Raw genomic sequence first — 8,303 nt, 5'->3', positions numbered from 1 at the left:
GTTTTCTTCCAAAGCCTTGTCTCTCTGTCTGTCTGTCTGTCTAGGCTTTAGTGCACGTAAAGACTTTCTGTCTCACTGAAGATGTATGTGTGTACATGAGGTATGATGATCCCGACTTGCCTACGATGACGGAACGTTAGGGAGACCTACCTGTCTTTACATTCTCCTTCTGTTTCTTTTCTTTCCTTTCTTTCTTTCTTTCTCCTTGTGTTCTTTTCAGCTTTTAACTTGTCTTTCCACATTTTGTAGTGTGAGGTTGATTGATTTATCTTCTTCAACGTCGTCTTCTTTCGGTGTCCATACACCCTGGTATCATCCATCGGTAGCTTTTCTTTCTCTTCCTATCCATGAAGATCTCTCCTGGTGTCTGTACACTCCAAATCTTCGTGTCTTACGTTTAACATCTTGTCGAGGTTCGCTTTTATCTCTTTCTTCTTTAACGGATGTGAAGAAGCTTCTTCGCCGTCTCCCGGAGATGCTTCAAAGTCTCTATGCCCCACGTCTCCTTCTGGTGTATATACACCTCACAATACCAGCGCCCGCATGTCTCATGAGAGACCAAGGAACCGCTTTTCTCCCTTTTCCTCCTCCTCCTGCTCCTTCTTCTTCTCTTAATCATCTTCTTCATCTTCCTTTACCTCCGCATTCTCACTCTTCTCAGCCTTCATTATCACCTCCTCCTCCTCCTTCTTATCCTCCTTCTTATCCTCCTCCTTCTAATTCTCCTCCTTCGTCGTCGTCTATTATGCTTGAAGGGAGAAGCATCAACTCATCGGAGGAAGGGAAGAAGACAGCCTTACATGCTGCAGAAACGACCTCTCTTCTCTCTCCAAAAGTCAGTATTCCTCTTCATAACGGCGCGAGACAAGAGCACGAAAGAAGAGAAGAAGAGAGAGAAAAAGAAGAAGAAAAAGGAGAAGAAGAGCGAAGTGAAGAGAAGCCTCATGTCAACAAGGCAGTTGATACTATCAAATACACTCGCAGGGAAGCCTCTGCAGATGAAAGAAAAGAAGAAGAAAAAGGGGATGACGAAGAGACAGGTTCGGGAGATCAAGGAGAGAGAGGAACCTCGCATCGACGTGAAATAGGATCTTCATCTCCTCCTGCTGAAGAAGAAGGAGAAGGAGAAAGAGAAAGAAAGGACCTTCTTCATTTGGAGAAGAGACATGAAGCTATCAGCAGATGTAGCAGTCATAAGGAGGAGGAAGAAGGAGAGCAGTCTCATCCACGTCGTCATCGTAGGAGAAATAATTTTCTTTATAGCCCATCTTACGTCAATGAGAATAATACATCTCCTTCTTCCTCCTCTTCATCTTCTTTCTCTTCATCTTCTTTCTCCTCCTCTTCATCTTCTTCGTCTTCTTGCTCTTCATCTTCTTCTTGCTCTTCATCCCTTTCTCAACAGCGTGCGATGACAGAGGAGGATGTTTTCTTACGCGATCTTTTCACATGGGAGCGCGAGCGTTTGAAAGAAGAAGCTTTCTATCTCCGCTTTCATCTCCAAGAAGAAGAAGAGAAGTGGCGACAAGCTCTAGTATCATCATCGTCGTCGTCTTCTTCTTCTTCGTATGATAGGAGACGGGCGCATTCTTGTAAGAATGACGACCAGGGGTTCAGAAGAAGAAAGACGACGTGGAAATTTCCTTTCGCTTCTTCTTCTTCTTCTTTTTCTCCTTCTTTCAAGTTATGTGTGTGTATTAGTAGGGAGCTCGAGCCGTTTCTACAAGGCAATCGGTTACCTATGAGTGCGATAGTAGCGGGAGAAAGAAGAAGAGAAGGAGAGAATGGAAGAGAAGACAAGGAACGACTGCTCTCAACCCTAAACCCTAAGGACGCCGTGCAAGGTGGGTCTTCTGCGTTTTCTCCAGGGATGGAGAAGAAGAAGAATACGAAAGAAAGTGAAGATGGGAAGGTAGATGTACATGAAGAAAGAAGAGAAGGAGAAGAAAAAGGTGACGGAATGGTTGACGGGAGAGGTCAGGGGAAAGCAGGAGAGAAGGAAGAAGAAGAAGAAAAGATGCAGATCAGAGACAAAGATGGCGAAGGAGGACATAATGAAGATGAGGAGGAAGAAGAAGACGAAGAAGAAGAAGATGATATTTCAGATGTTCTACTCGAATATGAAGAAGATGAAGAAGAAGAAAAGCTCGAGGAAGAAGGGGGAGGAGAGATCGATGGAAGAGATGCTGAGAAAAGGAGAAGAAGAGAGAGAAGAAGAATGAAGAAAACACCTGGAAGAGGAAAAGGACAGGAAGAAGAAGAAGAGAATAGCGATCTTTTCTATGAGGAAATGAACTGTCGGGACCATCGGTGCTTCACGATACATGACTGGTATCTACTCAAGCAAACCATCCATTCTCTTCCTTCTCCTTCTTCTCTTTCTTCTTGTCCTTCCATAAATAACAACTTTACAGGTGTACACATCATGAAAGGAAGAAATGCAAAAGATTTCTACGCTGTATGGACAGTCGGAAATGAAGACGAAACACAAAGAAGAAAAGGATAGAAAAGAATAGAAAAGAAAAGAAAGAGACGGAAGGAAGTTCGAAGGAAGATGTAAGCAGAAGATAGGCGATGTGTGTGCTGCAGGGGAAGAAAGCGACTCGGGATCCCTCGAAAGAAGAAAACGAAGTCTCTTTTATCGTTGTGTTCCCGGGTGTACATACACCTGAAAAACGACAGATGAGGTGTCTATACACCTGATGAGCAGACAGGCTAGGTGTATATACACCTGGAAACCAGGCGGGCTTGATGTACATAAACTCGGACAGGAAAGAGGTTGTCTGACTTTCGCTTTTGTCTATATACACCCTTCTGATATTTACAGGTATATATTTGGCATGTGGATATGTGTAAGTATATACATGTATGTATGTGTACCTATGTATATCGATATATGGTATATGTAGATATACATATGTACTACATGTTAAAGATACGCATCTGAATTCTCTGTATGTGCTTCTGTTTCGTCAACGCTTGCATGCCGCCCATGGAGAAGCCTGTCTGTCTCTATCTCTTCTTTCCTTCTTTTGTTTGTCTGTCGAGAAACGAAGCTTTCCCCACTTGGGCTCTCCTTTTTTTCTCACTCTTTATTTGTGTTTTCTTTCTTTCTTTCCTTCGCTTTCTTCTCGTGTCTCTCTCAAGAATCTCCTAGCACCGGGCGTTTATCTAATATATGTACACGATGAAGCATAAGAGAAAACAGATCGGCCTTGTATGCATGGCTAGCTAGCTAGCTGCGTAACTATATCACAGTCGATCTTCGCATCTTGCCTTCTGTGCCCTCTAGGGAGCCATGTCCGGGGTGTATGTGCAGCTCTAAAAGATAGTTATGTTGAAGAGCTACCAGAGAAATAGAAGAAGGGAGAAACACTATGTAATATGATGCGCAGAATTTGTATAAAGAAACAGAGTCACACGAGCTCTATTGGTACGCAAAGAAGATGACAGAGGAAAAGAGATCTAGGGTACAAGAGGTGCCCTTACCTCGTCGATATTCATTACACATAGAGAGAGAGAGATAGACGATACCTCCTGGATACGAGGGAGAGGCCTAATCGACAAGAAAAGAAGAGTATGAATCTCCCAGTCTGCTGGAGAATGAGTGCGAAAACACTTTGACATTATCTCACCAGTCCCAGAGAGATCAGAAAGAAAGATAGCGGTCAGCCTGCTAAAGAAAACGTTTCAGGTGGAGAGAGTTGACTGACTGGCTTGTGTAGATCCTAGGCTGTCTGTCTATCTCTACTCTATCTCTACGTATCATTCCGTAGCCTATCGACCCCTACCTACCTGTGTACGTAAAATCGATCTATCCGTTCGTATGTCTCTCTGCACATACAAACTCAAACATGCCTCCAGGCGTACACACATGTTGTAAAGACTATCTTCTATCTATTCATTCAGACATACATACGCATATATATATATATACATTTATATACATGTATATATACATATATATTTATGGCACCTACTCTCATTCCATTCTCATCCGTTTCAAGCTCTTTCTGTATGTGACTTTTCTATTTTGGTGTGGAGTTTCTATCTCCTACTACCGTTATCTTCATTCATTCCCCTCCACATTTCCTTTTCCCCGGGAAGTAACGAAGACGCCATGAAGTAGAGATGTCTCTCTCACATCTCTCCTCTCTCTCTTCATGTATGTCTCTATGTATTAGGTTACTATCCACCAGTACAAAGAAATCTTTATACACATACAGTCTTTTTCTTTTTTTCTTTCTCCATCTATGTATACACAATCTTAAACTATATATCCGCCTAGCTACGTCCTTACTTCGCCATGTGAAGGAGCTGCTCTCTCTCTGTCTCTCTTTCTATCCATGGTCGGCAAGTAACTAGGCTATTGAAAAGTTCCATCGATGAAAGGCTCTTACCTTTCACCCTTCTCTTATCTACCCTCGGAGGTATCTATCTATCTATATCTATATATATATATATATTTATATGTATCTATCTATTAATCTATCCATCTATCTATCTGTCTACATACCTATGTATCTCTCTCTCTACAGCTCTATATGAAGGCAAGATTGTATGATGGGAAGAGGCTATCTTCGTGAAGTTCGTTGCACTTAAGTCGATTTCTTTCTTTCTCTCTCTTTGAATCTTCTTTTTCTTCGAATTCGCGACACAAAAGCCCATTCAGGCAGGTAGAGAGATTAAAATGACTTCTCCTCCTGCCTCCTGAGCTATACGCGTATGTCTACATTTCTCTCTCTCTCTTTCTTTGCTTCTCATCTCATCTTCTTCTCTGGAGTTGACCTTTATCTGTAGAATCTTTAAGAAGAAGATCTGAGAGTTTCTATGGTTTAAGAGAACAGTTGGGTTTCTTCGGTCCTTAAGAAGGGAGTAGAGAGAGCACCTGAAAGCGATATGTTGTGCAACCCCGGGATACTCTATCAAATGAAGCGAAGAAGATGATCTATCACGGATTAGAAGGAAAGTTGAAGAAAACAACATTTTTTCTTCTTCCATTATCGCCTCTATCAATCGTCCTCGCTCTTTTCTCTCGTTGCATGCACTAGCACGGTTTGCATGCAATGGCGCGCATGCATTCACTCGTTCGTTCAAACATGTCTCAAAAAGGTCTCCTCTCTCCCGGGCTCTCATTTTATCTGGTGTTTTCTTCTCTTTCTTGCTTCTTCTGCTTCCTCGCTTTGGCGACTTCTCTAGGAAACCTTTCTTTCTTTTCTTTGTGTATGTCTTCTGAATTAGAGAAAGGAGTCCTTTCATCTTCTTCTCTTTCTTCCCCCCTCTCTTCTTTTTCTTCTTGTCCCGTTGGCTTGTTGGTCCTCACAGACTCGTTAGAGTGAGATTCTTCTCCATCTCTGCTTGGATCTCTGCGGAAAGAAAGAAAGAATGCCTTCCACAATAGAACCGCGGAGACAGAGAGAGCAGAGACGCCAGTAGATATTTCCTCTTTTTCTTCTTCTCACCTTCCTTCTCTCTCTCTCCTCTCTTTCCGCCAACTTCTTCACGCGTGCGTCCGTGAAGATCATCCATCGATGTCCTACTTTCTTTTTTCTAAGCAGTCCATCTTTGATCTATCTGTCTGTCTTCATCTATCTATCTATCTATCTTCAATCCATCTATCTTTCGTCTATCTATCCATCTATCTTTAACTTACCTATCCACCTATCTTCAATCTATCTATGTTTAATCTATCCTTGTGGGTGGGTGTATCTTCTGGAGTTCCCCTCCCTCCCTTCAATCAGTTTAACGGCTTCTTTCATCTCTTTTTCTTTATCTTCGTCTTCTCTTTCTTCTTTCTTTTCTTCTGCCCTCTCTTTTTATCTTCTCTTTCTCTTTCTTCTTCCTCTCGCCCGTTCTTCTTCTTCCTCCTTTTCTTCTTACCTCTTCCCGCCGCCTCTGATAGAAGGCAGCGAGAGAAGAAATTCCAGAGATCTCCACAAACATAGATAGATAGCAACACTGATCTTGTTCTCTTCTTTCTTCTCTCTCTTCTTCTCCCTCTTTTCCCTCTCTTCCGATTCTCTTGAAGAAATCTTTCTTCTTCTCTTTAGCTATGTAGAGAGGATCGAAAGACAGCAGAGAGAGAGAGAGAAGAAGATCTTCAAGAAGTATCTGCAACTTGCGCTGCTCTTTCCTCAGAAGAGCAACAAGAAGAAGAAGACGTAAAGAAGGAAAAGAAGAAGAAGAGGGAGAAGAAGAAGCGGAGAGTGCATTTCTTCTTCTTTTGTAAAGAAGGAGCGAGGCTGTTTGATCTAGAAGACATCCCGACTATGTAGTGTGTTCTCCATAAGAAGAGGAAGAAGAAGAAAAGGAGGAAGAAGAATAAGGAGAGAAAGGAGAGAAGGGTGATAGAGAAGAGACATACTTCTTGAGTCGATGTCCTCTGACAAACCGAGGAGAGGTTTGGGGGAATAGAGAAAAAGTTAAGAAAGAGATAAGAAAGAAAGAATGATAGAGTGAGAAAGAAAGAAAGAAAGAAAGGAGAAAGGAGAGCAAGAAAGGAAGAAAGATGTAAGAGAGAAGGAGAGAAAGCGATAGGTTTTCTTCTGTCTAAATAGAAGACAGGAACAAGCAACAGTAGAAGAGGAGAGGATGAGAAGCATCTACGAGGGAGGAAGATGACTTGAAGAGACAAGAAAAGGCAAGAGAATGAGAAGAGATAAGAAGAGAAAGGAGAAGAAGAAAGAAGAAGAATCCAAAGTAGATGTGCGAGCGAGTAGGGCAGGAAGGATGCTTGTTTTCTTCTCGAGGAATGAGAAGGGAAGAAGAACGGTTTACGGTTTAGTCGTGAAGAAACGTTAAGGAAAGAAGAACACGTTGACTAAACTCCAGGTGTACATACACCTGAAATGCGATCGACCACTACCACTACTACTTCTCCCTCTCCTCCCTCTTGTTCTTCTCCTTCTCATCGTTCATCTATCTCACCCGTGAGATTGTCTCTGTCTGTGGAGAAGCTCCAGGAAGATGCTGAGAGAGCGAAAGAGAAGAAGAAGAAGGTTTTCTGCAATGGCTGTGAAGAAGAGAAAGATCAAGAGAATTTTGACGGAGAGGAAGAGAGAGAAGAAGAAGAAAACATAAACTCGGATTCGCATGGAGGAGTGATCGAAGAAGAAGAAGAAGAAAGGAAGAAGAAAGAAGAAGAGAAAAGGGAAACAACGAAAGAAGATGAAGCTACGGATGAGGAGAACCGTAGTCGTGAGGAAGTCTTACGCGATAGACCAAAGAGAGAAAGAAAAGAAGAAGATGGAGAGGAATGTTTTAATTCAGAGAAGAAAAAGAAGAATAAAGTAGAGGATCGAGATCGAGTGTTCTTCCAAAGAAGAGATTTTGAAGAAGACAAGGGACAATATGAAAGCGAAGAAGAAGAAGAAAGAGATAGAGAAGGATTGAGAAAGCCTTCTTTGGCTCTGCTTCTTTCTACACCTGGATTCGACGAGAAGACCTCCGCCAGTCCGAGGCGAGCGAATGGTGTATGTACACCCCACGCGAGAGACGAAGAAGAAGATGAACAGAGAGAAGTCGAAGATCAAGTTGTGGAAGGAGAGAATAAGGAGGGAGAAGAGGAAGAGAGAGGGGGAAGTCCAGTGAGAGACCAAGGTGACGACCGTAAGAATGCGAGAGGAGGTTCAGAAGAGAAGAAAGAAAGGGGGCAGGGCGAGCTAAGTGGAGAAGAAGAGAAAGAACGGGGAAAGCCTGTTGGCTATAAACAGAAGACAATCCAGCAAGAAGAGACCCGCGAAGAAATTGCCAGAGAAGGAGGAGAAGAAAGGACAGGTAACGAAGAAGAAGGGGAGAGAAGTCTAGAGAGATGTGAAGAAAGGAAAGAAGAGATCTTTTCCAAAGACAATGAGAGATCTGAAGAAGATGATAAGAAGACAGAGACGAAGACACACGAGGATGGTGAGACAAAGAAAGATGGATGTCTCTCTCAAGATACCTCTTCCTCTTCTTCTTCTTTTATGTCCTTTTCTTCTTCTTCTCCTTCAGTCTCTCCCTCGGAGGTTCTTTCTCGGCTACACCTGCGTCAGCACACTGGGGAGAGGAAGTCTTCTGTAGGGAGTGCGCATCGAGAAGAAGAAGAAGAAGAAAAAGCAGAAATAGGAGAAGAGGGTGAAGCTTTAGAAGGGCATTCGTCTATAGAAGACAGAGAACAGAAGAGAAGAGAAGAGGGTCTACAGCAGCCTAGCTCTCCAGAAAAGCGAGACTTTTCTTCTACAGAGAAAGAGAAGAAAGCAGAGAGAATGAAGGAAGACGAAGAAGAAGGCAAAGAAGAAAAGCAAGAAAAAGAAGAAAGAGAAGGA

General features: G+C 42.7%; 2 protein-coding genes across 2 annotated transcripts; both read left to right on the top strand.

Annotated features, from left to right (window-relative positions):
- The first annotated feature begins 53 nt into the window (after positions 1 to 53).
- On the top strand, positions 54 to 3,167 carry CSUI_004768 (uncharacterized protein). The gene has a single exon (XM_068064952.1). The coding sequence runs from the start codon at positions 476 to 478 to the stop codon at positions 2,504 to 2,506; it is 2,031 nt and encodes a 676-aa protein (XP_067923073.1). The 5' UTR covers positions 54 to 475; the 3' UTR covers positions 2,507 to 3,167.
- Positions 3,168 to 5,208: 2,041 nt separating this feature from the next.
- On the top strand, positions 5,209 to 8,205 carry CSUI_004767 (uncharacterized protein; the record flags this gene model as incomplete). Its single annotated transcript, XM_068064951.1, has 1 exon — positions 5,209 to 8,205. A coding segment is annotated over exon 1 (1,356 nt), but the record flags the coding sequence as incomplete, so codon positions are not given.
- Positions 8,206 to 8,303: the final 98 nt, after the last annotated feature.

This window comes from Cystoisospora suis (genome assembly GCF_002600585.1).
Source record: "Cystoisospora suis strain Wien I chromosome Unknown contig_2264, whole genome shotgun sequence".
Taxonomy (NCBI): Eukaryota; Apicomplexa; class Conoidasida; order Eucoccidiorida; family Sarcocystidae; genus Cystoisospora; species Cystoisospora suis.
Note: the sequence above shows the minus strand (reverse complement) of the source record. Positions and strands in the feature narration are given on the sequence as shown.